At 47.4% G+C, this 26,994-nt stretch overlaps 1 protein-coding gene across 10 annotated transcripts in view; it reads left to right on the forward strand.

Moving 5' to 3' along the window:
- Positions 1–26,994, forward strand: part of TOP6BL (TOP6B like initiator of meiotic double strand breaks) — a 2,208,219-nt gene that overhangs the window by 1,248,943 nt on the left and 932,282 nt on the right. For all 10 annotated transcript variants that reach the window (XM_078660845.1, XM_078660847.1, XM_078660851.1 and 7 more), the window contains one exon: positions 18,472–18,582. In XM_078660845.1, the coding sequence (XP_078516971.1) occupies positions 18,472–18,582 (111 nt within the window). The remainder of the gene's footprint in view (positions 1–18,471; positions 18,583–26,994) is intronic.

The following is a 26,994-nucleotide window of genomic DNA, read 5'->3' on the forward strand; positions in this document are numbered from 1 at the left end:
GATCAACATCCACTGATGTTTCAATTACGAGTTCAATGATGAGATCGAAATCAACTGATTGCTGATTGTCGCTCATGTTGATGTTGTCTTTATCTTTAAAGAAAGATAACAACAATGAGATGTTGCACAGTAAGAGACAAATCTCAGAGATTATAATAGTAAAATTGTTTAACAAGAGTAACATTTTGCAGCTATTATTTAACCATGTCCAACGATGCTGAGGAGCAGAGGAGATGAAACTTATCTCCAATTTTTCACTGAACAGGACTCATCTCTTCTTAACCTTGGATAAACCTCACCGACTCTGTGTCCCCTGCACATAATTAAATGTAAAGGGGCAGATTTATATTAACTAGCACATCCCCAGGGATGCACCAGTTAACGTGCACCGCTGCTCTGCCACCCACGGTGTGCCGCATTTACAATCAGATAGGACAAAGCTGCATCAAAACCCTGCGCCTGCTTGAAGCAGGCATAGATCTTGACGCAGGTAGGCTGAAAGCTAAAGCAACAACTAAGTGTCATGTGCAGAAGTTGCAAAAAAAGGAAAAATGGCGTTTAAACGAGTAATGAGCCCATGCTAACTTAACACAGTGTAAAGATATCCAGGATCTACATCAGTTTGGGGTTCACGAACCTGGCAGGTACAAGGCACTGAGGCTTTGCACCGTGCATGTCTCATCCCAAATCATATGTTGTTTGTGAATGAAACAATTTCCCAGACCAAATGCTTTGGATTGGCTACTTCTAAAAAATTAAACACCCCTACTATCCCGGAGTTAGAGGAATATGATGGTTGGAGTAATTTTACTCGGTTGTCCATTAAAGATTTACAGGCCCTACTCCGTAATTCTTCCTTTAACATTTCCAGTATAAATCCAAAAGGTTGGCTGCTTTGGCAACGTGCCTTATCCACGGTTTAATAACGCTGCCTTTTGCTTTATATAAGTTTTCAAATTGTATGAAATATATACCAATAGGTCGTTATGAACCTTTAGGTAGTGGTTTTCTTCATGAGGTCTGGTCGCTTCCATACACATACAGATTTTCAAAGATGATCAAGAAGTTTATCTGAATGGAGAGGAATGCACTGAGACGCCAGATCATTCACTAATGTGTAGGCACATACAGTTACACGGTTCATGCAACAAACACCGACCAAATATGGCTTGCGTGTTGCAAGGCACGCCAGTTCCTGCTATCATCCCCACGTTCAAGTTGTTGGAAAATGGTAGTTATTTGATGCTCAATAATGAAGATTGTTCTGGGTTAATTAAAAGTATTCCTTTTATCGTAACAGTAAGTGAACGGGTTATTTGCTGCAGAAATGTTCTATTTCCTCCCACACATGAACATAGGGAGTTTTCAATCTGGCCACAAATACCAACCTTGGGAGCACATTTCAACGGCATGGCAAGAATAAGAGCTCTTTTGTCTCAGAGAGAGGTGGCCTTGAGTTCGGCCCGTGAAACTTTCGTGCTTCACATAGCGAACACCCGTACAGAGGTGCAGACCCTTTTAAATACTGATTCGCCTTTGCATTTCAGCGACATGGTTCGGACTATCTTTAACGCGTCCTCCACAAAGGGCCTGGCGCACTTTTTTAAAGTTGTTACCAGTGGTCTCGTGACTTCATTTGAGAAAATCTTTGGAGTCATCCCTGCTTTCTTTCATTCTATTTTTTCCACTGTGCTTGGTGGATTCCCATTTTTACTTGCATTACCAACGGACGCTCTTGTGCTTTTTTACATTTTTAAATATGGATGTCCCTCCTGTGCAAGCTCCCGCCCTGCAGCTGCTGACGCTGTTCTGCAATCGCATGCTTGAATATTATGGCACAATGCCGTTGGCGATATTAAGCACGGCATATGGATTATCTTTTCGATTCTCCTACTTCACCTGTGTCCAGCCTGTATTTCACTGCCTGACCTGTGATTTCGATTGGGCCATTGGTTTGTGTCTCTGCGGACCGGTTTCTCCTGACGTCGACTTTAATCAGCTGATGACTCCTATCATTACTCACGAGTTGGTTTGTCCTGGCGAAAGGATTATGGCTGTGGCATTGATGCATGGACTAATTGGTCCCTGGAATTTACTGGCGGCAACACAGTCTTTCTTGGAACAGAGCTTTCTTGAAAACCCACCGAGCTGTCCTCTGATGGTGATAGAGGATCCGGTGCTGGGAGAGCACGTATGTTCTTTTCCGCTTTTAAATTGGATGGCTGAACTCTTTTCGGATGAAGACGGTGACTTCCTATTGGAGGCTGTTGCAGCTTATTTTGCATACACAGTTATGTCATAGACCTTTTTCATGTTTGATATGCTGAGTACTAGCATTTCATTGACAATTCATTGACTTATTTGTCAAGTTTTTATTATTTAGCTTGCCAATTGGCTTAAGCCTCGATAAAGTAGTTGGCTGTTTTATTTTTCTTTAGCATTAAATTTTGCTAGTTTTTAATGTTTTACCTTGCGGACCGTGCACATATAAAGTTGCAATCTGCTCTCATGAGATGGCACTTCTATTATCTTATTCAGTTCGTTTCCGGATCATGGGGAGGTGTCATGTAGATCCTGGATATCTTTACACCGTGTTAAGTTAGCATGGGCTCATTACCGGTTTAAACGCCATTTTTCCTTTTTTGCAACTTCTGCACACGACACTTAGTTGTTGCTTTAGCTTTCAACCTAATAGTTCATCGTGATTTACATGAGAATAATATGTTATTGCTCTACTATCTGCTTTACTTGTTAAACTATATCTGTACAGCGAGTGCTGAAGTTTCAAGAACAACACGATACAGAATTGTTATGAGGTCTGATCTCCACGACTTCATACTCATAACATAAGTGCAGCTTCTGCCAATTCTGGGCATGAGGCGGGTTTTATATTGCTTTGCCGAACACACATACACAACACTTGATGCGGTTCACATGAAGAGAGAGCTGGTGTATGCTGATGTGATTCCTTCAAATCTAAGACACTAAAGTATGAGCACGCCCTAAACCAACACAAAGAGACCTTCTTAGCAAATAATATAATATGTGTATTAGGGAGGGTGAGATATAAGCAGCCGCGGGCCGTGGAGGGAGTTACGGTGGGGCAGGGAGGCGGGGAGGGGGAGGGGCAGGGTGGAGCCCTCTCCACCCTGCCCCTCCCCCTCCCCGCCTCCCTGCCCCACCGTAACTCCCTCCACGGCCCGCGGCTGCTTATAAGTGTTGCTAACTCTTATTCATTTACAGCATGTTAACATACTGTCACCATTCGCTTTTTATGTACTAGTAACTATGCTGGTAATTTTGCTACTGATAATATGTGTACTTGTATTATCTAAGTTACTACGCCTGAGAAGACGGCATTAGTAAATAAACATTTCAAATACACATGTGTTCTTCTTAACTCCATGTTCTGGTTTCTAAGAAATATATAACGACCGACTGTTCATGAGTTCCACGTATCCTGAGGTACTATAAGTTCATATTCTGGATTGTCTAAACATTGAGAGTTTGTTATATCCAATGTGACACTGTACCTAGCTTGCTAAGGGGTTTTTGATTACTAAGGTGAGTTTTGGGGCACCCTAATTCGCCGAGGTTCCAATCCTCTGTCCACAGTTCTGTGTGAGAACAGAAACCCTGCGACAGGGGCACCCCTGAGCCTTGCTGGAGCTTCATCACACTTGCGATACAACTCCAGCAATGCGCCACCTTTACGGCACAGATACGTCACGCATCTGTGCTGTTTTTGCCCCATGATGCGCCGCATTGTAAATGCAGCACACCATAGGTGACGGAACAGCGGCACAGAATGACTAACACATCCCTGGTGATGCGCCAGTCATCATAAATCTATCCCTATACTTCTTATCTTGTTAGAGATGAACCGCCATATGTATCATCAAAGTTTTTTGCATTTCCTAAATAGCGAACTTTAAGGAATAAATAGCGATTCTTTACCATTCCTAGTTTGCGATGAGCTATTTGCTAATTACAAATTACCCATTCATTTCCATGCAGCAGGAGGCCCATAGGAATGAAGGTGCAATTTGCGATTAGCAATTACCTCATCGCAAATTACGAATTTTTCCGAGGGTGCAGGGGTGTCTCAAGAACACCCTGCTGCACCCCTGAAAAAGAAATTTGGGGGCATATGGCGCACATAAATTTTGAAAACATTCCTTTACCTCAAAAACGATTTTCAACTCATAATTTGAAAACACTGCACATGGGGAAATGACTTAAAATGTCCTTAAGACACATAAAAGCGTTTTTTGATTGCCTTTGCAGCATGTTTCAGTCACCTTTAACATGCCTATGTAACGCAAACATTCAAAATCTAAATTTGCCATGCACAGGTGGGAGCATATTTACAAGCAATTTGCTCCACAGACAAACTTCTTACATTGAAATGGGAAAAATAACATCAGAGACTCTCAATTAACTTATAAAGAAGCAGACACCATTATGTCCTTGTCATCAATATTAAAACCATTGCTTTTTCTCAAAAACGATTTACAAGTCATAATTTGAAAACACTCCACAGCTCCTATGCACATAAAAACCCTGTCAGTACTAATACTTCACATTTTCTCCAATTACAATTTCTCAAAGAAACAAAATCTATTTGTAAAACACTTGAGACAAAGCAACATTTGAAAAACACAACTTTCTTCATAATTTTCTCCTTAAAGCACACTATTTTCTATCTAAATTAAAGAAATCTTTTCTCACCTTAGCAAATACTTTGAGTTTCAAAACAGTCTCAGAAACACACCAATTTGTCTTCAGCAGAGCAAAAGGTATGCACTCCAGAGTCTGCAGCTATCAAAAGCACAGAAATGCTGTAATTCTTCACACATATCTCTCATGTCACCCAATCAAAACTCTTCCCTCACTTTTTTTCAAATCAAAACCCTTCCCCCCTCTGCCCCCTCTCTGCTTTTTCTGCATAGCAACCACCTCTTGCAAGACCTCTGGTGTTTCCAAGTTCACACAACAATGTTGCAATTGAACTCTGAACTCTCAGTGCACCTGCATATCCAGTGCAATCTTTCATTTAATGATTTTTTCTTCGCCACTCAAAATACATCTTTCAACGAACTCATCCATGCACCCTAACTTTCTGTTTTCAGCAATCAAAATCCACCAATCACTCTTACTGCTTTATTAACACAGAAACTCCTCAGTTTTTTTCATTTTACACTCTCATTTTTTCAACTGCCATTTCATTGCCACACTTCATCTGACTGCAGGAGAACCTTCTCTCGCCATGTTTTCTGTCTGGATTGTTGGACATAGTTACATCTATTGGGCTCAGAGGTACGCTGACAACAGGAATTTACCTAACCTCAATTTACAAGATGTGGAAATTAAGTGGTTTGGCCACAGAGGATTAAAATGTCACCAATTGATACCATTGGTGAAAACCTTTATGCATTTGCCAAAACCTGACCTGTTAATTGTGCACTGTGGAGGTAATGATTTGGGCACTTTGACTGGGGTAGGTCTGGAAATGCTTTTAAAGGACACCTTTGAGCAATTGATGGCACTTTTTCCTCAGACTGCCTTGGTATATTCAAATATATGCCAAAGACAAAAATGGAGGTGGTCGAACCAATTTTGTCCACAAATTGAGAAATCGAGGAAGCATGTAAACAAATCTGTTTCAGCTTACATGAGAGACCATGGAATGGGCTCCCTGTACAACAATAACTTGCGTTACTACATGCAAGATATCTACAGAGGAGATGGAGTTCACTTCTCAGATGAGGGCAACAGAATTTTCATTCTGAATTTAAGAATGTGCATTGGTACCTACTTATAAGTACCTAAATGTACCATAAACCCAAAAGCTCTTCTCAGAGCTACCCTACATCTGATCACTCACAATTATTATTTTACTCTAACTTTTTTCACTAATTTTCAAGAAAGTACGCTCCCCAGAACGCTTCCCGGTTCGCGAACCGGGCGCACTCCACGCAAAAAAACTAAAAAAACGATATATTTTTTTTTTGCCCTGCGAGACCCTTTTAAAGCCTCCACATCAAACCTAGGGGGTCAGGGAGGATCTACTATGCCCCCTTATGGTCATTTGCCCCTTCGCTTTGGCCTCCTCTTGTCTCTCGATCCTACCGAGAGACAAGATGGCGGCCGCTACGGACTGTTTGGAATGTTTACAGACGCCGAAGAACCAATCAGCTTCGCAAAGCTCCGTAACGCGAAAAGTACGCGAAGCGGAGCGCTGTTACAGATATATATCTTTTTTTGAACGTTAATTTCTCAAAATCCACTGGAGCACATATATTGAGACCTAGCAAAGGCACATCGGGCTACCAGTCCCTACAATTTTGCCAAGTTTCGTGCAAATCCATTCAGCCGTTCGATTATTATAATTTTTTTTTTTTTGCCCCGCGGGGCCCTTTTAAAACCTCCACATCAAACCTAGGGGGTCAGCGAGAATCTACTATGCCCCCTTATGGTCATTTGCCCCTTTGCTTTGGCCTCCTCTTGTCTCTCGATCCTACCGAGAGACAAGATGGCGGCCGCTACGGACTGTTTGGAATGTTTACAGACGCCGGAGAACCAATCAGCTTCGCTTCACAAAGCTCCGTTGCGCGAAAAGTCCGCGAACCGGAGCGCTGCCCGGTCCGCTGTTACAGATATATATCTTTTTTTAAACGTTAATTTCTCAAAATCCACTGGAGCACATATATTGAGACCTACAAAAGGCACATCGGGCTACCAGTCCCTACAATTTTGCCAAGTTTCGTGCAAATCCATTCAGCCGTTCGGGCTAAAAGTGAGGCCAACCGCCCTATTGAAAACTCAATGTTAAAAACACGTTTTGGGACCCCCCTTTTTTCTCGACCCCCCCTGGACGAACCCCCCCCCCCAATTTTCAGGGGCTGCTCAGAAACAAAATGTGCCATTTTCCTGAAAATTTCAGCCAATTCCGTCCACAAACGCCAAAGTTATTAGACATAGAATTTTCAAAAATCCCATAGAGAAAAAATCCTAACTATATATACCTACTGGCGACCGCCAGTAGGTAATATATATATATATATATATATAGCGAGAGAGAGAGAGAGAGATATTTAAAAAAGAAAAACAACGTTGAAGTACTTAAGAACGTACGGTTAGAACATCCAACTTTAAGTGAAACCTTATACCTTTAAATTTCTTTATAATTTGCCTAACGGGCATTTTGGTCCTCTTGAGCGCTGAAGTAGAGAATTTTCCTTGTCTATAGATGTATTCAATGTTATAAGTGATGTTTATTGGGGGCGTGGCCAAGCCGGAGACCAAGATAGTCGCACGGCATTAAAGCTCTGCCGGCCGTCGTGGCATCGATGCGATTTCCTACTTTCCAGTGAGGCTGCCGGGCATGAAAAAGGCTGCTCCGAGATACGGAGGGGTTACTGACTCGTGTGTCTACCTGCGGCGCCGCATAGTGACCAGCAAGACAGATGGATCCATCTACATGACGCGACGAAGCGGATCTTAAAATGGTGACGTTGACGAGATAAGAGGGCTCCGGGAGCTGCGGAGAGATGACTGATCATTGGTGAGCTCCCAGCGGCTTGGGTGCGGTGAGTCAGCTGGTCACGGGCCGGGGCGTTAGGTTGCCGCCTACTTGGCATAGCGGCGCTCGATATTGGCGGGAGGTCCATTTGGCCTCTGGTGGATTGAGCGCTGCTCTCCCCCTCCAGTCTTGAGCCCGGGAGCACGCAGTGATAGGGCCTGTGGTCGCTCCCATATCGTCGCTCTGGCACCTTGATTAATATTCCTATAGCACTCTTGGGGGTTTACTGCCTTTCTATTGCCTGCGCTCGCGGCCCGCACTGTTCTTTCCTTCCCCCACGGGGCTCCCTCGGTGAGAAACTGCCTGCCCTGAACATCGAGCTCCCGGGATACAAGCACAGCCGAATCCTGGTCATTACCACCACTGCAGCCACTAATACCCACCAAAGCATGCCCTGAGACAACAGTAGCCCCCAAAGTACCGCCCGCTCACCTGACAGCCTGCTCTGTAGCGGTTATAAGCGCATAGACTGCTGCTTCTTCATGCGTTCTACAGTGGGCAACAGAAGCAGAAAAGCTAGAACCTCCCCAGATACTAGGAGGATACAGCCACTGGTTAGACGCCCCTACATTGCTGGACACCTCCTCTGTAACACTCGCCTAATCTCCTTTCACCACCAAGTCAAACCTACCCTGCTACTATAGCCAAAGGGCTCTAAGCTGGGACCTAATTCTCGATCTGCTGGTGCAACTGCGGCATGGGCCGCAAAGACCCCAAACAGCGCCTTCTCCCTTTCGAAAAGGTCACAGAAGCAGCCCAAGACGCCCCTGACACAATGGCGGAAAGTGGGCAGAAGGATACTGCTCCTGAGGGTAAAACTAGCCAAATGGGCTCTCTGCTACAAGAGATGAGGGTGGGGTTCAAGGCTCTGGTTGTGCGCTTCGACGCACTAGATAAACACATGGCGGTTCTAGAGTCGAAGATCCAAGTCCACGACAGGCGTCTCGAAGTGGTGGAATCTCGCACTTCGGATCTGGAGGATGGAACGGCACAATCATTGAAAAGACTTGACCGCATGGAATAAATCCTTAAAGATGTCACGATCAAGAATGAGGACCTGGAGGCGCGTAGTCGCCAAAATTGTAGGAGAGTGGGGTCTGCAATCCCATGGCCACCCCAGATTTTTGCTTTTTGCTTCACTGGTTTACGACTTTCCCTGGCTGTGGGCCTGCTAATCAGACCCACAGCCTAGCTGTTCTCTCTCTAAATTACCACCATGTACCTTAGGTGCATTTTACCAATTTGTACTAGGCCACCTTATCAGTCCCTGTACAGCATACCTTAGGTATCCAGGGCATGGGTGTACCCAGGGCCTACCAGGGGCTGAAGCATGTATTATGCCACCCCTGGCTGGCCACCCAAACAGACACAACTGGCTGCATGACAGCTGGGGCAAGGTGGTGTAAACACCCTTTGCTTTAGATATAGTATTCATATATCTAACCCTAAAATGGACACATACATTCCTATCAGTCACTCCTATGGCAGGCCTTATCGATCCTGAAGGCAGAGTGCTTGGAATTATGTGAGATGGTGCTCTGGCATGAGCTGAGCCCGTTTGCAGCTTGCGGAACCAAGTCCAAATAGCTGTTCCATGATAACGCTATACCATATACTCTTAAGTGCATTATAATCCTCGCGGTTAAATGCTAACTTTGGCATAGCATTATCAAAACATGTCGAGTAAGGTGTCATACGAATTGGAATACTAACCCCTCGCCAATTCTGGCGACGGGGTTAGCATTCCACCCTTCTAGAGGGACACGACATGTATGTAACTGTGAACCCCGGTTAAAGTCAGACATAGCCTCAGCTCCACAAGATGGATGCTGCCACTGAGACACAAGTCTGCCCTCCTGCTGCTGGGAGTCCTTCCAGCAACGGAGGCATGGACAAAGGGTTTCCTGTCAGGGGCGGTGCCAGCACCATCCCAGACAGGATTTTGTGTATCCCAGGTAGGCAGGGCTGAAAGGAAGGTGACTGCAAGTGGCACCCCGGTGCTCACTGTGCATATGCCGGCTCAAACCAGTTCCTGGGGCACACCAGCCCCTGAGCTGGGGGGGAGACTGGACAAAGGAGAGGGGTGTAACCACCCCCCTCCTAGTCCCACCCATAGGGCAGGACTTAGTCGCGTGCCAGCCCCTTTTCTTAGGATAAAGGTAGGAGCAGGCCCCCTTCCCAAATTACATAATCTTGAATCTTGAAACTACTTTCCACGAAAGGAACTCTTGACTCTTCTGAAGACTCTCCCTTGTGGCTAAGGAGTCGCCACCCTGCACCAGCAGGCACCATCGAAGCTCTTGCGGTTTGCTGTAAGTCCATCCTCCGGATCAAGACTGCCCAGCTCGACGAGACCCAGTCTTCCCGCCATCTCTGACCTCTACCTACATCATCCAGCCCAGCTGAGATTCGTGGGTGTGACGAGACCCGTGGGACCGGCCATCTTCAAGACCTGCACGACGCTTCCCCAGCACGACCCCCGAGAGACCCTCGAGTAAGTGCACTATGGTTTGAGAAGCCCTAACCCTGAGCAGCTCCAGCACCGAAGTCCAGCTCCCCAGCATCCACGAGATCTGCGTGGGGCCCTTCTGCTCTTTGCTGCTCACCGCGTTGTCCGGCTACTTGCCTGCTGGCTTGTGGCCCTCCTGACGACGAACCGCGACACTTCCATCACTGGTCTGGTTGCTCCAGACTGGCCCTTGCTCCCCTCCAACAGAGGAGCACCCCGGACCCTCCTGGTCCACTCCAGACGCCATCTTGAGTCCACCGCGTGGGCTTGACTTTGCCAAGGCTTGTTGCTCCAATCCTGGTTTCAGCAGCGCCGACAGCAGACACCTTCGTGGGACAGCTCGCCCCTCCATCCTGGTCGCCGACAACGCCTCCTGGTCCGAGAGACTGCAGAGCCCAGCATCGCCCACTCACCTGGTCGAGGTGACTTCATCCGGTGCCATCCTGGTGCCCATCTGATCACTGGCTAGTGATCAAGAACTGAGTCCCCTCTGCTTTCAGGTCATCTCCAACTCCGATCCAGGCTTGGATCACATCGAACTTCATCACTGGTCGCCTGCCAGCAACTTCTTCTTTCAGGCTCCATAGACTGTAACGAGGAATCCCGACGTCTTTTGAACCCTATGCAGCCGCAGCCCCTGGGCTAGGTAACTCGAGCATTTCGGTGCTCCAACGTAGGTTCACTATCTAAGTGTCCAGATCCTTTTTCGTTTTCAGCCTAACTAGTCGGATTCGTCCGATAACACTAACTTTACGAAATCTAGCACCCATAGACTTCTTCCCGCATCCCGCGTGAGAGTGCACACTCTGCACCCGACCTCCCTAGGCCTCCTGCTCCTAATCTTAGGGTTCAGTAGTGTAGTCCTAGTGGTCCTGAAGCCTCTGGATCTTGTTACTTACCTGCTAGTATTTCGCATTCCACTTTTTGTGTATATGGTTTTTCGTGCCCCTCTGGCATTTGTGTAAATTGTGCAACTTGAAGTATTTTCGTAAGAGTTTTGTATTGTGCTTAGCTCCCTGACTCATAAAGAGTTCAGGGTAGAACTGTTATTAATAAATATCCTATATTTTTATAACAACTTGTGTGGTGTCCTTTCACTTGGTGTTCAAGGGGTATATGTCACGGTAAAACAGCTGGCTTAACACGCCCTCTAGAGTTTATCCTGAAGACTGCTCGTGTCCATGCTACTAGGATAGCTGGTCTGAAAGGTTGACTTACAACCAATCATCAATAAGGTTTGTTTGGTATGATACAAAGTGATCACTAGAATAGTGAGCACTATATATCAGGCCAACTTCTCACAAAAATAACATGCGCATTTTGGATGTTCCAGAATCTACAGCCTCTGGTCGCATGGACACCTTGGTAGAAACAATACTGATAGATTTGTTTGGCAGGGACGCCTTCACTCCGGGCTTTGTAATAGAACGCGCACATCGATCACTGGATCCAAGGCCCAATCCTGGTTGCCCACCCAGACCCATCATTGCCCATGTCATGAACTTCAGGGATCGAGACACGGCCTTACGCCTGGTACGCGAACGGGGCAAAACAATATGGCAGGGCTCCAAACTGTCCCTATACCCAGACTTTGCCATCATGGTCCAGAAGCCAGGGGGAAATATAATGGAGTTAGGGCAACACTCAGGAATCTGGGCATGAAATATGGCATGCTCTACCCAGCCAGGTTGCGAGTTGAGATCAATGGGAGAGCCCGAGCGACAACAATACAGAAGTGCAGGAGTTCTGTCACACGTACAAACTCAACAACAAACGCCCTGCTGAGGACAATAGACTCTCCCCTCCACAGAGTGGTTCAGATCCGAGCATGGAGCTATTCTCCGGATCAGGTCACTGCTGAACTGTTTTGTCTGGACTTGCTTTACGCGATCTCTGAAAATGTTGGGATTTAATTCAGTCTCTTTATTATCCATTTTTCTTCTTGCCACGTAACCGCAGGGGCGCTGCCACCACCCCTAGGGGTGTACACCTTGCAACTGTTCTGTGAATTCAGTATGTACCATTTATGGTTATTATCCAATGTTTCAGAGGTGCTATTGGTACTACGTTACTTTTGGATAGAAACGGTATTGCCTCTCTGGATGGGTGGGGAGGCTGGGTGGGGGGTGGTCTTTGGTCATTGTTTAGCTACTCTAGGACACTCTTAGGTTTACACTTGGATACAAATGGCAAGTACGCAAAATTATTTTTCATTAGGTTCCCATTTTTAACACTAATATGGCTCTGTTAGGTCACAATTCTGACCCCTCGGAGGTGGTTTTGGCGACATGGAACATTCGTGGCCTGAACAACACCTGAAAAAAGAGGAAGATAGTGCAGTATTTACTACATCACAGGGTCGAAATAGCTTTCTTACAGGAAACTCATTTACCGCCTAGCGATCAAGCCCACTTTGCCGCGAACTGGGGGACGCATAGTTATTTTGCCAACTTCAGCAACTACACCAGGGGCACGGCCATTCTCATACATAAACGAATCCCCTTTTATTTTCATTCCGTAATGCGTGATAGTGAGGGCAGGTATATCATCGTCCGGGGCACACTAATGAGTCACAAGGTAGCATTGGTCTGTGTGTATGGCCCCAATAACGATTCCCCGAATTTTTATTATTCCTTACTCTCAAAACTGGCACAGCTAGGCCCGGTACCCCTTTTACTGGGGGGTGATTTGAATATAGTCCAGGACCAAGCACTAGACAGCACCTCGAGAGCACCAGATCCCAAACCGTGAGCGTGAAAGGCGTTGAGTTCACTGTGCGAACAATTTTCCTTAATTGACATAGGTCGTACGCAAAACCCACATTGCGCTGATTATACTCACTACACTGGTAGTCACAACACATGGACGAGGCTCGACTAATGGCTTGCATCCCCAGAAATTTCTAGTTGGTGTAATGTGATCCAGACACTCCCTCGAATATACTCTGATCACTCTCCAGTATTGTTAACATTGAAGGTCCCACGCCCGAGGGTTTTGAACGACAGTGGCGATTCCCCAGCCAAGCGTTAGACAATGAGGTATTCCGACAGGAATTACGGGAAGCGATAGAGGACTATTTTGCCATTAATACTGGTTCAGTAGACTCCGAGGCAATGCTATTGCAGGGCTTTAAAGCGTACATGAGAGGCTTATGTATCTCCAAGAGTGCCGCTGTGCTGTGGAATTTACGCTTGGAAAAGACCTTGGGACGCTGGACTCCAAACAACTCCTGACGAAAGATCCTGAATTAGACAAGCGATGGTTATCCCTGCTCACAGAATATAAATATACCACTTAGCGGGAGATCCTTTTCATGGATAAATATCACAACGCCAGGAAATACAGTGAAGGCGAATGACCGGGACGGGTTTTAGCGCAGATGAATAGGCCTCCCTATTGTAAGGCATATATCCCTGAGTTACGAACTTCTTCGGGGCAGCAAATCACTGACCCACTGGATGTCCAAGGGGAATTCTTATCCCATTTTAAAACATTATACACTAGCAGATTGGGTCAAGATAGGGCAAAGCAAGAGAGCTACTTATCAGAAATCGCTTTGGTATATCTTGAAAAGTTTATGCAAGACTTCCTCTCTGAGCTCATCTCAGAGGAGAGTATTGATGAGGCCATCTCTGCCCTGAGGAGTTCCTCAGCTCCTGGCCTAGACGGCTTCACGGCAGACTTCTATAAGGCCTATAAAGCTTTATTGATCCCCCATCTCCTAGAAGTATATGCAGAGGCCCTGGAGAGGCAGGTCTTACCTCCCACCCTGCGTGAAGCTGTCATCATTCTCCTCCCCAAACCGGGAAAAGATCCCCTTTTATGCGGCTCCTATTGACCATTATCTTATCACTCCTAAACCTTGACTACAGAATCCTGCCCAAAGTGCTTGCATGTCGTCTCTCTCTCTAATGGAATCTATCATCTCCTCGGCCCAGTCCGGTTTCATTCCCCATCGCTCGACGGCTTTTAATCTGCGCACCTTATTTTACACTTTGCATAGAATTAACCCTGAAATCCCTGCTGCGGCAATCCTATTGATACAAAAGGGGATGATGGACGGGGCGTTTGAGCAAATCAAACACTCACCCCAGTCAACTGATCTGGGTTTAATCCATCACCATTTTTTAGCTCACTCTGCCACCCTAGTTCAGACATGGCCATATGCAAATCAGTCTGACCCTGTGCTTCATGGGAACAGTCCAGCACGAACTGCCAAGCAATGTCTTCCCAGGACCGGAAACAAGCATCCTGGGACCGGTTTCGGATTCATAATCCTCATCAGCCAGGCTATCTTTGAATCCAGTGGCAAAGTGAGCAAGGGACTCTTGTCTGAGCATACCCTGCCAACTTAGGGCGAACAAAGCGATACAAAAGGGTACAAAAGGAGGATGATGGACGGAGCGTTTGAGCAAATCAAACACTCACCCCCAGTCAACTGATCTGGGTTTAATCCATCACCATTCTTTAGCTCACTCTGCCACCCCAGTTCAGACATGGCCATATGCAAATCAGTCTGACCCTGTGCCTCATGGGAACAGGCCAGCCCGAACTGCCAAGCCATGTCTTCCCTGGACCGTAAACAAGCATCCTGGGACCGATTTCGGATTCATAATCCTCATCAGCCAGGCTATCTTGAATCCAGTGGCAAAGTGAGCAAGGGACTCACGTCTGAGCATACCCTGCCAACTTAGGGCGAACAAAGCGATACAAAAGGGGATGATGGACGGATCCTATTGGACACAGAAAAAGCCTTTGACTCCCTTAAATTGCCTTTTATTTTATCCGTCCTGCAGCGTATGGGGATGCCGTTCAGTTTCATTGCCACGACAGCCCTGCTTGCTCAATTCCGACTAAATGGTACCTTGACTGCACCCTTTACACTCTTGTGTGGTACGAGACAAGGTTGCCCATTGTCGCCCTTGTTGTTCATTCTAGCCATGGACCCACTAATACGACATCTCGAAAAGAAACACCTTCATAGGGGTTTACAATTCACCACAGGCCCATTGTTAGTATCATTGTATGCAGATAACACAATACTGTACGTTCGCAACCCCCGGACTAATTTAGTGTAACGTTGGTCAGTCCTCAGGATAGGTTTGTTCCTAGGAATGGTCCACCTCTTGATCTAACCAAGCCTACAAGCTGTAATGGCAAAGGTCAGCAGAAGGATCAAGTGGGGAAAGGAAAGGGAGGGAACAGCAGGGAAGGAGATCTGAAATGAGACAGACAAGAACACCTGAGTTAGATCTACTTCTACACACACATTATATAGACAGTAAACTGCATATACATCAGACCCGGGAGGGTACACCTGTTAATATCTGAAAAGAAAATGAAAACATCCTTGTAATGGCTGTTGTTTTGGGACAGAATGGAATGCCTTCAACAGCAATGAATTTGGCACGTTATAACTGCAAGGAGGAAACAAAAGAACATGTAGCTAGATATATATATCAACGCACTCCTAGCTGCCAGAATAGAATTGGTCTATACGTTATTAAGGAACATGAACCTACCCTATCTGGACTCCACCGCACTTGACAGGGATAGAGCGTTGGCTCCTACCACTCATACAAACCCCAGTTAAAGATAGAGCCCGAGAGAACAATTATAACAAGACCTCCTCCATAACATATAAAACCAACAGCAATCTGTAACAATTCACACCGCAGTTGTAAGAACTCTGTGGACCTTCATTTCAGGAAGAGTCCATGTAAGTATACTCAACAGTACCCTTGGTGTAATCACTCTTACACCAATGAGTCTTAAGTGAAGGCAAGAAATAACCCAAAGTAACCCAATAGAAATTGCTCCATGTAATGGATGAACAAAAAAGGAAAAGTGATACTCTCGGTTCTGGAAGAAAGTATGACTGTAGGTCTAGGACCCCTGCCGGCTGACAATGCAGGCCGAACAAATCCACATTAACTAGTACTCCTCGCCGCTATCCGGGGATGCTAGCCATGGAACCAATGCAAAGAACAACAGCCCGGGAGACAAGATCCTCGCCGCTAACCGAGCATGTTAGCTGAGGAATTGAACAAACAAGGTACCAGCCTCCGCATGAGCTGCCACTCTCCAACGGAGGTTGGTTACAAAGACAGGGATATCAAGGTGGTGCCTAGCACCCTTACCGCAACTTGAGAACAAAGTAAAACCGCAGCCAGACACCCATCCGGGATGGAGAATTTCCGACGTGGGACTCAGGACTCCATTGTACTTTATGCCGACTTCTCGCAACGTATAACGTAACGCTCAAGTGCTCATGGGAACTGTAGTTCAGCATACAGGCACTACGCGTACTCTCGGAACAAATCGTTCTACAGGGTGCGCTCATGGAATTGCGTTCATGACATTTAGATACCTTTATCTGGGAAATCTGTGCTTTGGCATGAATTCTGGTCTGGGAATCACACAAATCAGTACAAATCAGTATTTTTTCCACTCACAGCCAGCACAGACAAGTGGGACATGGAGTTCCCCCTGGAATGGAACACAGATTCGGTTAAAAACCTGGGCATAAACATACACCTAGAGACAGAGCAGATGATCCGCTGCAACTACGGGACAGCTATCTCCAAATTAGAGGTGCAAACAGAAAAATGGCTTAAGCTCCCACTGTCGATGGCCGGAAGAGTTTCCCTAATCAAGATGGTCGTACTTCCCAAAGGTTTATATTTATTTCAAAACATCCCGATCTCCCTTACAAACAAATTATTTTCGACCCTTCATTCGCACTTAATCAGATTAGTATGGGGTGACAAAAATGCCAGGGTTAGCTGGCGCGTTATGACGCTCTCCGGCGATAGTGGTGAGTACGGGGTCCCTGATTTACAACTGTATTATTTAGCTGCACAGTGTAGTTTTGAGCAGACATGGTACCATCCGGATGCCAGGATTTCCTACCTCCGGCCGGAATCTGACCTAGTTCTCTCGGACACATTAGAGGCCATATTACCGAAGGGCTTCCCCAGAGACTCCAAAGATATCCAACCTGCATCCACCACTAGTTGGGAATGGGAGCAGTTACGTCGCATCACATGCACACCATTACTTTATTCTTCTGTTCTCCCACTCCCGAACCCTAAATGGATACCTATTACTAGCGAAAAGCTCATACAGAAGACCTGTGCTAAATTCGACATTGCAAAAATAGGCGTTTTGTTTCCAGATGGTCATATTTTTGATCCCGATAATGCTTCTTTGTTTCCTGATGCCACATTCATGACAAATTCCTCCTTCTGAGACTCCGTTCTGCCCTGCGACTTACACTCCCTGATTACCCTCTAGAACCACCTTCCTTCCCCACGCTCACGACAGTAATAGGCAGCGAGAGGGGTTACATCTTGTATCTCAGCTCTACAAGGCATGCGCTGCCATCGTACCGATCAATGATGACAAAATACGCAGTGCCTGGGAGACTGACTTGGGTATTCCGATAACAGACGAACAGTGGGCAGCTTGCTTTGTAGTTACGAAAACTTTTTCCCTTAATAGCCGACACAAATTGATTCACTTTAAGTTTCTTCGTAGGATTTGCATTACCCCTTCCAGACTCCATAGGATAGACCCCACTAGAACGCATCACTGCGCGAGATGCAAGGCTCCTCAAGCCGACTTCGCCCACCTCGCCTGGACCTGTCCGCGCATACATACATTCTGGGTAGAAGTTCATAAGATAGTTAGCGACATGGTTAAGGTACCAATGATTCCCTTGCTCGAAATTGCCCTGCTGGGGTATGTAGCGCAGTTCCCCCTAGCATCTCGCAGATTTGTTGCCATTATCTTGTTACTGGCTAAAAGGGAAGTATCCATTCATTGGGGTGGCAGATCTGCACCTTCGGTGAAGGGATGGCTAAAGAGCATGGCTTCTTGTTCCACAAACAGCGACCTATACGCAATGACGACCCCACCCACCTCCAGACCCAAAGATATATGGGGTCCTTTCAGATCCTACCTGGACGAGCAGCGACAAGACCCCCCACGCAGAAGGGGCAGGGCATAATCCCATCCGGGGTGGGTTAGACTGTCCCAATGTGCATGTCAATAGTCAAATACACAAGATACTAAACCTACTTTTTGACGTTCATACAGTTAATGTACTTTCATGTCATGGTTACAAGTATCGTTTATGTAAATCAGGGATAAGGACTAACGTCACAAAGAACATGTTGGGAGTTGAAAGGCTTGGTTTATGTAAATGTACGGTCATCCTGTGACATTGATTGAGCCCGCGACAGTATGTATTATATTTGCTTTTCCTTGCCAAATGATTTCATTTGTCCTGGTGTACTACTTTATGTATACCTAAATGCAAAATACAGTAACAAAAAACAGTGATGTTTATTACATGTTTATTACATCTTTACAGAATCAAGTGAAACTGCAACTTTCTCACGGGGTTGTTTCCGACTCTATGTGCAGTATTGTGACAAACAGCACCAACAGCAGTTTTCGAAGAAAATGTCTCAGTAATTTTCAGGTATTTAATACTTTTAAGAAACATCTATTTATCCATTTAGTTCCTACTTTGTTTAGTGTAGTGCACGAAGGCTTAGGTGAAGTAGAGTTACTTACACAAAAATCAGTTTGAGGGCCAAAGTCCTTCTCATTAAAATGCATTGATTTACATGACACAACGTGTTTTGCATATTTAAACATTCGGATTACAAAATGTATGCAGGTGCTTTAATGTAAAACTTAATAAACTCTGTTAGTAAAGCTTAGTAACAACCCGAAACACAAAAGTAATCTGAGACAAAATCCTAACTTTATGACTTTCGGTATTCACAAAGGCAATTTAGGAGTAGTGAATTTAGGAATCCCAACTTTAATACTCCTAAATGCCTTTTGTGAACACGGAAAGTCGTAAAGTTAGGCTTTTGTCTCAGATTACATTTGTGAATTATGCCCACAGCTGGTGTACTTCCGCGTCATTTTCCCAGGGTGCTCCGAGTGATACACTCAGATGTAGCTGTTTTTAATGCAATCCAAGATTCTTTTTATTAAGGGGGAGGGTGGGTTATTGAGTGTGAAAGGGAAATATGCATGCACTGTGCCCCATTTTTCGGTAACTTGGTGGTGTCTTATTGCAATTTTGTCAGGCTTTTTCTCTAGATTCTGTGGCAGAGGCTGTGCACTAGGCAGTACGATTGTATGTATGTGTTTATACAGAGGCTGTAATTACGATACGCAACTGAAATGTGTTCCAGTAGCATAGGTTTAAAAACCAAGGTTATTATTGCAAACAATGCCCTATTACTTACTGGTAAGCTATATTACTCCTGGTCCCATTGTCCTCGTCCCATTCATAAAAAGTGAGATATTACTATCTCACAACAGATACAAAGAAACAAAGGAATACTGGCACAATCCACCCCATCCCCCTGGGAGTACAAAAGAGTACCAATCCCAACATTCCTCCTGAAATACAAGCCCAGATGAAGGCTGGCAAGACCGGGAGGGAGGGAAGTAAGAATGGAACGAGGACAGCGGGACCAGGAGTAATGAAGATTACCAGTAAATAATAGGGTATTACCTCCCAGGTCGCTCCTGTCCTCGTCCCATTCATAAACAAGTGAGAATACCCAAGCAAACACCGGCATTCATCAACAACAAATCACCCTGACAAAAAAGGACTGAAAACCAAGTGATTTATTGAAGAATCAGGAAATAATTCAGGAGCACACAGCGAGCAGAACCCAAAAACCAAAATTTGCATCATCCCCCAGCAAATTCTGGATCCTATTAGTGTCTCACAAAATTGTTAGAGGAAGCCCAAGTAGCCTCCCTACAGATTTCGGCCAAGGACACCCCCTGAACCTCAGCCCAGGAAGCAGCCATCCCCTGGGTAGAACGCCCCGAACACCAGCCGGAGGAGGAGCACCAGAAAGAAACTAAGCCAATATAATGACCTGCATCAGCCAACGACCGATAGAAGATGAAGAAGCCTTCCCCCATGAGAGGCAACCCCAAAGAAGACAAACAAAGACTCTGACTTCCGAAAGGAAGTTGTACAGTCAAGATAAATCCGCAAAGCCCGGCACACATCCAGCAAAGGCCAAGGAAGATCATCAACCAACACAAGAGTAGCGTCCAGAGCAGTCAACACCAACTCCTGGGAACAATGTAATTGAGAAGCAACTTTCGAAACAAACTTCAAATCCAACAGAAGGACAATCCCATCATCAGAGGAAGACAAAAACGGCTCTCGGGCCAACAGAGCCCCCAACCCACCAAGGCGTCTAGCCGAAGTAATGGCCACGAAAAAGTCCACTTTCAAAGTTAGAAATTTGACATCCACCTCCGACAAAGGCTCACACGGAGGATCCACCAGGGCTCGCAAACCCAGAGGTAAATCCCATAAAGGAAAAGAAGGCCGCACCACAGGACATGCCAAAGAGAAACTCCTAAGCAAGCGGGAGACCAGATCATCCACATCCGTCAAATTCCCCCACGGGGAACGAAAGGCTTTAATCGCAGCCCATCGAGCTCTTAAAGTGGAAACCGCCAACTGCTTGTCAAACCCCTCCCAAAGAAACTGATGCACCTCAGGCAGTGAACACAGCAGAGGGGAAACCCCAGTACCCACACCAACTTTGGAAATACCCCCAATGACGGCCATAAGATTTCAAGGTGGAAGGCCTGTGAGTCTGCTGCAGAGCCAAGGCTAAATGTTCAGGGGAAACTCCGACTCCACCATCCCTGCCTTTCAACTTCCACACCAACAGCCGAAGCAGAGGAAGAAACAACATCAGAGCCGACCTCAGAGGGGATGGAAAGCAAGGGAGAAACCAAGGACCCCGAACTGCCAAAAAGTTTGGCGTGGGGAACCATGACCGGCAAGGCCAGAAGGGAACCACCATCTCCTGGGATTCCTGACAGAGTCCGAGCCAAAACCCGGGGGTTGAGAGCCAGAGGAGGAAATGCATACAGGAGGCGAGGAGGCCAAAGAATGGACAGAGCATCCACTCCCCAAGCCCCGTCCTGCCGAATTCGAGAGCAGAACCGGAGCAGCTGGGTATTGTGCCGGCAAGCAAAGTGGTCGAGATAAGGAAGACCAAACCTCCTGCACACAAGCTGAAAAGCCTCGGGAGTCAGAGACAACTCCTGGGAGGTGGGGAAAAAATGTCTGAGAGCATCCGCCACACCATTGTACACCCCCTGAATGTGAACAGCCGAGAGAGACAGAAGGTGCCCCTCCGCTCAACAAAACAAAGGAACGACCACAGAATTCAGGGATTTGAATCTGGAACCCTCCTGATGGTTCAGGTATGCCACAGAAACTATGTTGTCTGAAAGGACTACTACATTGCAACTGGGCAACAGCTCCAGGAAACGCATCCCTGCAAGGGACACCACAGTCAACTACCTCCAGTTCGAGGAGCGTCGCCCTTCCTGAATGGACCACCGACCCTGGAGAGACCGTGAATCTAGACTCACCCCCCACCCGAAGGCACTGGCATGTGTTGTCAGAACCTCCAGAGGGGAAGACTGCAACGGCACCCCCGAGACAGATGGTCCGACAAAGTCCACCAGCGCAGAATAGCAAAAAGGGAAGGGGCGACCGAAACTCGATGAACCAGATTGCGGGACAAAGGGTTCCAACGAGCCAACAGATACAACCAAAGAGGCCGGAGATTAAAATGAGCCCAGGCCACCGTGAATACAGTAGCCGCCATGAGCTTCAGCAACTGGAACCATAGACGGACCCGAAAGGAGCCCCCCTCCATTTACCTCTGAGCCATTGAACACAACGTCACTGCTGAAGAAACTTGAAGGAACACCCTGTTGAAGTTGCTCTGAAAGTGCGCCCGATGAAAATCAAGTCCTGTGAGGGTTCAAACTGACACTTGGGCAAGTTCTGAAGAACCCCATGAGCTTGTAACACTGAACACACCACCTCCCGATCCACCCCCAGCCAGTCCCGAGAGGGAGCCTGAATAAACCAATCATCCAGATAAGGGTACAGGAAGACCAGTGCTTAATTTGAGCAGGTGCTTTCAGGTGCTCAGCACCGGCACTTCTTTCACAGGGCCGGGGCTACGATTTCTGGTCCTGCAGGTGGTGGTCTCAATATTAATTGCCCAATTTAAAATAAAGAGAACCACATACCTTGCATGGTGATGGGCCGGTATGTTTTCATAGGGAGGCATACAACTGTTCAGGCAGCAGGCAGGCACGATTGTGTATCATCACTTTAGTGATTATGCCGTCACACCTGTCATGCATCCAAGAAGTCATCACTAACGAATGGCTTGCATTCTATTCCCCGAGCCTCCTGCACCCTGCCACTACCTGGGCCTAAGAATTCCATTGGATAATTGTAGTGGGGGCCTGAAGCCCTGCATTGCTACTATCCTCAACGTGCTTGATGTGGCTGTGCCCCACCGCAACTTTAGTGCGCTATGGAGTCACCTGCAGTTTCCATGTGCTGTCGTCCAAGCATGCTAATTGCTGAGTGTGTTTGAGCCCAGTAGGTGCAACAGCTAAACTCAGGTCTCACAGGCCTTGCAGCATTACGGTTGGGGACAGTGCTTTTGCTGTAGCAGACAGGGTCACAGCAAGCTGGGCAGTGGATGCCTATGTCGTTGTCATAACTGGACCAAATTAATTACAGGCAGCACTAGCAGTGACATAATCTGCTGTGCTCAAGCAGCCTCCTGACTTGCAACAAACCCAGTCAGACCGCACTGGTTAATAGGTTCATAAAAAGTATTTTCATTTGGTGTATATTTTGTTTTCACACTCATCTGTCGGTGTACGTAAAAAAGTAAAACATATGTCTTATGGGACAGATAGCACAGCATGGTTACAGGATAGAAACTGAGACAGTGCAGGTGTTGAAAGTTGGGCACACCGGAGGTAGAAGTGGGCTGTAGAGGCAGCATTTACAGCTCCGGCACTTCATTTTTACAAATTAAGCCCTGCATGCAGCAATGGTGATCCGAGGTTCTTGCTCAATGACATTGATTCCCAATCCTTCTCCAGTGAGAAGAAACACCATCCCACATTACCAGCATCGCTGTCAAATGTATCTTCTCCTTCCTAAGCCTAACTCCTAAAACAAAAGTGTTATTCTAACAAGGATGAATTTCTCTACCTCCAACAGAAAGGTGAGAAAGACAATTCCGCATACATATGAATTCTAATAGCAGCCCTGAACATGAGAGCGAACAGGGACAAATACACGCTAAGCCTACCGAATTTTGCCAACATAAGAACAATGCACAAGCTTTAGCAAGTCCACTCATTTATTAATAATTAAATGTAACATTTTACATGAACTCAATATTGTAAATGTTCATTAGCGAGGAAGGCTCCTTTACACATTAAGATTTTGCCTAAGGATGAACAACTACAGCGTTAATTCTTCGGTTTACATTAAAGAATGCTTAATACTTAACTTTGCACGTTATTACAGTACACAATCTAATAACCAAATGTTAGCGCGACAAAGGATTGTATATGGGTGCAAACTACTCACGCAAAATTGCGCTCTTATCAATAGCAAGCTTGCTTCTTGAGTTTCTTATGGGTGATCGCACATTATACCTGGTGACATCTAATGCAGCTGTCTGTTATTTGATCTCTGCTGAGGGAAGATATATGCTCTAGCAAGAGAGCACCCTCTTCTAGCTTGTAGACTCAACTCTCTGACATTGTGTCTGACCAGCAATGCGGCATAACCTCTGGCGATAATCTTAGCTCAAAGTCCTCTCCTAATCAATGGTAAAATCTTAGACTTTATATAGTGTTTGACCACTGATTTTATCTCAAGTTTACAAAATAAAATGAGGCTCTGAGACACTAGACTTTTAACAGACTAACAGCCTGATTCATGTACGGGCCGTTTTGCGTGTCCCTAATAGCGATTAATAGCGACTCGCTATTGAGGAAACGCAAAACGGCATTCATGTACTTTTCGGGAAAAAAATAGCGACTCGCACGCGGGCGCTAAAGCCGTTAGCGACCTACAAAAAAACGCAGAAAAATCGCTATTTCCGGCTACCTGCGATCGGGATTGCGACTCGCAATCCCGATCGCACGGGATTGCGACTCGCAATCCCGATCGCACGTGATTGCGACTCGCAATCCCGTGCGATCGGGATTGCGAGTCGCATTCTCGCGGGATCTGGAAAACGGGAAGACGCATTCCGAGCACCGTGATGACATCACAACCAGGAAGCAGCCAAATCCCACCCCCAAACACCACAGTGACGCTATCATTCGAGTGTTCACGACGGAAAGCTGCCGCTAAACCTCCGTTAGCGACTCCCGAACCGGCCGAAATTGCGACCGCCATGTCCGACGAACCTCTCCCTGGCCCCAGCACCAGCGCTGGCCGCAAGCGCAAACTAAAGTTCTCCGAGCAGGAGCTGGAGAACCTTATAGAAGGGGTGGTGGCCAACCACGACCAGCTCTTTGGAGCCAACTCAAGGAGGGTCCCAGAGCAGGAGATGCGGAGGATCTGGGTGGGGATTGCCTCCAGCGTCAACTCTGTGGGCGTTGCGGACAGGTCGTTGGAGGAGCTGAAAAAGCGCTGGTACGACCTCCGAGGGCGTGCCAAGCAGAGGGTGGCGGAGCGCCTTGGTGAGGCATCAGGCACTGGAGGTGGTGGACCGACTGTCCCACCCAACACCCCCCTGGAGGACCAGGTAGAGGACACCTTGGAGAGGGAGGCGTGTGTTGGCGTGACCCCTCTGGACTCCTCCCGCCCCACCCAAGACACCCAAGGTAAGTGGCATGCGCCTGCGACCCTGTCCCCTATGACCGTCCCTGACCAAATAGGCTCACTCATTGGCCCTTAGTCATGCCTATGTTGTGCATCAGGAAATGACCTGAAGCATTGTGGGAGACGTAGTATGTCCACAATGTAGTAGTACCACAATGCGGCCAGAAAGGTTCCAAAGTGCGCAAATCCACAGCCATCCAGGGAATGACACCCAGCATGCATGTAACATCTGCACGTCTGACAGTCACATGCACCTAATGAGTATCCACTTACCCTCACAGGTGCGGATGATAGCAGTGACAGCGAGAGGCTGCTGATCGATGAGGAGGCCCAGGAGGAGGAATCCCTACCCGATACCCAGCCACCAGCCCCTGCTGCTGCGCAAACACCAGCAGCCAGGCCCCCCACCGTACCTGCTGCAACATCTGCAGGCCCACCGGCCGCCAAGACCAGAGCCCCCACCTTACCTGCTGCAACATCTGCAGGCCCACCGGCTGCCAAGACCAGAGCCCCCACCTTACCTGCTGCAACATCTGCAGGCCCACCGGCTGCCAAGACCAGAGCCCCCACCTTACCTGCTGCAACATCTGCAGGCCCACCGGCTGCCAACACCAGAGCCCCCACCTTACCTGCTGCAACATCTGCAGGCCCACCGGCTGCCAACACCAGAGCCCCCACCAATGTGCCTCCAGTGCCTGCCGCACCTGCAACACCAGCTGCTACACCACCTGCAGCTCGTCCAACCAGATCTGGGCCAGCCACATCCGCAACACAGCGGCCGCACAGCAGGAGGGGCAATGGGCATCTCCATGCCTGCATGAGCGTGGAGCGCCGCATGCTCCGAATACACCAGCGCCAGTCGCAGCAGCAAGGAGCCATCCAGCTCCAGCTGCATAAGATTGGCCGCAATGTGGCGGGAGTCGGCGAGCGGATGGACCGCATGACGGCGGCCATGGACCGCATGACGGCGGCAATGGAGGACAATACTGCAGCGCTGGTGAAGCACCGCAGTGTTGCAAGCAGGCGCCACCACCAGCTGTTGAGCCGGCTGTCCACCTATAGTCGCTCAAATTATGTGGCAGCAAATGCCACCACCCAGCTGTCGCGGCGCTCGTTGACCCAGCAGCACCAACTGGTCCAGTGCTGCGAGGACATTACCCGGGTGCTGGAGCACTTGACCACCGCCGTTACCGCACTGCATACACCTGTGCTACCGGCCATTGTGGGGGGAGACGATGCGAGTGAGGGTGCCTCCAGTGTGAGCAGCCACTCTGCCACGCAGGCCCCCCCACCTAGGCGCAGCACCAGGGCTACGCCTGGTACAGCTGCCCAGGATGAGGAAGAGCCTCACAGGCGCCTGGGAATTGTGCGCCGGAGGCGCCAATGACATTGTGTCAGGGACACAGGCGCAGGCTGAAGCTAAGCCTGCCATGAACCTTCACATGCAGTATGCAGGAATACTGCATTTTGTAAATAGTTGTTACCATGACCCTTTTTTCTTGTGAATCAAACAATTACATTTATTTTGCTGCACACATTCGCCTTGTGTAATCATTACATTTTGCATGCAATTGTGATATGTGGGGTGGGGGAAGGGGGTGGGCTAGAAATTGTTAGCTGTGATGTGGTTGCGACGTCTGTGGCCTTCAGCTGGGTTCTCCCCGCGTGCATGGTGCGCATGTGCTGGTGGCCGGTCGTCCCCCTCAGATTCACTGCCTGAGATGTCAACTGGTATCCGGCGCTTGGTTGCAATGTTATGAAGCATTGCACAGACAGCCACAATGCGGCAGCACGCTGCAGGACTGTAATACATGGCCCCACCTGTCTTGTGCAGTATACGGAACCTGCTCTTGAGCAGGCCAAATGTCCTTTCAATACAGTTCCTTGTCCGGATGTGCGCAACATTGTAGCGCCGTTGCTGAGGTGTGGCAGGGTTACGGTAAGGGGTCAGGAGGTATTCCCGTAGGGCGTAGCCACTGTCACCTGAATGAGAGGAGCAGATGTTGATTGCCTGTGCAGCGCAGTTACTTCATAGCAATGTGACATTGTCGACAAAGTGTACTTACCAAGTAGGTGTCCTTCCCCAAACTCTCCCCTGATCAGTCGTGTGTGGAGTCCGCTGTGCCTGAAGATGAAGGAGTCATGGGTACTCCCTGGGTA

Source organism: Lissotriton helveticus, chromosome 9, assembly GCF_964261635.1.
Source record: "Lissotriton helveticus chromosome 9, aLisHel1.1, whole genome shotgun sequence".
Lineage (NCBI taxonomy): Eukaryota > Metazoa > Chordata > Amphibia > Caudata > Salamandridae > Lissotriton > Lissotriton helveticus.